The sequence below is a fragment of the Naegleria gruberi genome, assembly GCF_000004985.1.
Source record: "Naegleria gruberi genomic scaffold NAEGRscaffold_263, whole genome shotgun sequence".
NCBI lineage: Eukaryota > Heterolobosea > Eutetramitea > Acrasida > Naegleriidae > Naegleria > Naegleria gruberi.
The window spans coordinates 6,338-8,229 of NW_003163093.1; the positions used below are offsets into that span (position 1 = coordinate 6,338).

At 32.3% G+C, this 1,892-nt stretch overlaps 1 protein-coding gene across 1 annotated transcript; it reads left to right on the forward strand.

The window, feature by feature from the left end:
* Positions 1 to 1,121: 1,121 nt before the first annotated feature.
* Positions 1,122 to 1,777, forward strand: NAEGRDRAFT_76673 (uncharacterized protein; the record flags this gene model as incomplete). The annotated part of the gene is made up of 1 exon (XM_002668368.1): positions 1,122 to 1,777. A coding segment is annotated over one exon (656 nt), but the record flags the coding sequence as incomplete, so codon positions are not given.
* Positions 1,778 to 1,892: the final 115 nt, after the last annotated feature.

The following is a 1,892-nucleotide window of genomic DNA, read 5'->3' on the forward strand; positions in this document are numbered from 1 at the left end:
ATAAATAGAAAGGAATGCGTCAAATGGATCTTGTTCAATTTTACTTGAGTTTTTTGTTCGTTCACAAATTTTCTTCCAATATCCAACTGGTAGTATGATTCGAACGAATCATTTGGCGCCATTTTTATTCATCAATGTTTACACTGTAAATTCCAAGCCTAGAGTTTTGAAGAAGGCTTTCTTGATAAAAATAGCGAACTTTTACAACCAATGAGTCCCTCACTGTTAAAGTTGCGTTTTAAGGTGGCACTGTAGCTGACAATAAAAGGAAATTCGGTAAAAATTTTTGGTTAATTATTTTTTACAATTCTTGCTGAATGACGAAGTAATTTATTAAAGTTTGAGAGGTTCTCCTACACTCTCCTACAAATTTGGAGACTTGGTTAGAAGACAGCATCTTCTCTTATATGTGAATAGTTTATCCCTACTTTACTTTGCTTTACTTTTCACTCTCTTTAGAATAAATAATGAAATCCCAACATGATCCGATTGTTCTTCATCATCGTAACGGTAAAAAAATTAAAGTTTTAACCTTCTCCTACACTCCAGTAACAAAATTAAACATTGCAAAAAACAAGATATGGTCTAGATGTGTTGTTATGTTTGTACCAACTTTACTTTGCCTTCTTATTGTGTTTCCGTATTGAAAATAAGCAACTAAAAGTACTATCAAAACCAATTAATTTTATTTTCGGATGTTTCTACAAATTTTAAATGAAATTGCATCACGAAGATAGGATTCAACTGTTTCTGTAGCAAAAGAGAATATTCTAAGAACAATACTGAATGTGTATGTAGATCACTGGTGGAAATTATGACAAGTGCTATGGAGAAAAAACAAGATGCTAGTTGTAAAATTGACGAAAGAAGTGCATAGTTTCAGAAACACAATCAACAGAAATTAATTTCCGAAAAAGAAAGAAGAAGAAAATAGATCATGGTGTTTCATGTTCCTGTACTGCAAAAGTTGTCCTTGTAAATCAGCTCGTGTGTTGTGTGGCAATGATTGTCACAAAGGACAAACAAGATGTAAACTGTTACGACTTGTTATTTTTTTTAAAATTTTGGTGAACAATGAACAATAGTGCCACCTTAATTTTCCAATTTTTAAAAGAAAAAAAATGCCACCAAAGAAGAGGAATATTAATTATGATGATGACGATGCTGATGAAAACGATAATGCAGGAAATGAGAGTTTAATTGTTCGGGAGCGATTAAATTTTGCTAACCGAAGCAGTAATGGATCATCTTCGGGTGGTGGTAGTGTAGGATCATCGAATAGTACTAATCAGTGGTGTGCTTTTAATATTGGTGATAAATCGGAGAATGATATTGAACGTGTGATGATTGCCTACTTGGAAAAGTATCACTTGCAAGATATTAGAGATATTTTGTGTCCTCCTCTCACTCTAACAAATGATGATACAATTCACTATAGTGTATTTATTGATGTTTCACATTTCATGTCTGCAAATATTGAAATTGGATCAATTTTATTATCATACCCAACAGAATTAATTCCTATTTTTGAGAGAGCACTGATTAAAACACAGCAACGTCACATTGAAAAACAAGAAGTTATGAAGGAACAATTTAAATTGAAAACATTTGTGCATGTTAGACTTCATACGTTACCACAATGTTCCGAAGTAACAAAAACATCAGTGAGATCTGTTAGGAGTTGTGACGCTAATAGATTAATTTCTGTCAGTGGTACTGTCATTAAAACAGGGCCTATCAAAATGTTGGAGTATAAGAAGATTTATATTTGTAAAAAGTGTAAAAAGNNTCATTTGATATTGTTGCAGATAGAGAACAATTTAATAGTATAACGAAACCAACACAATGCCCAATTGAAGATTGTGGAGGAAAATCATTTTTCGAGAGAGGAG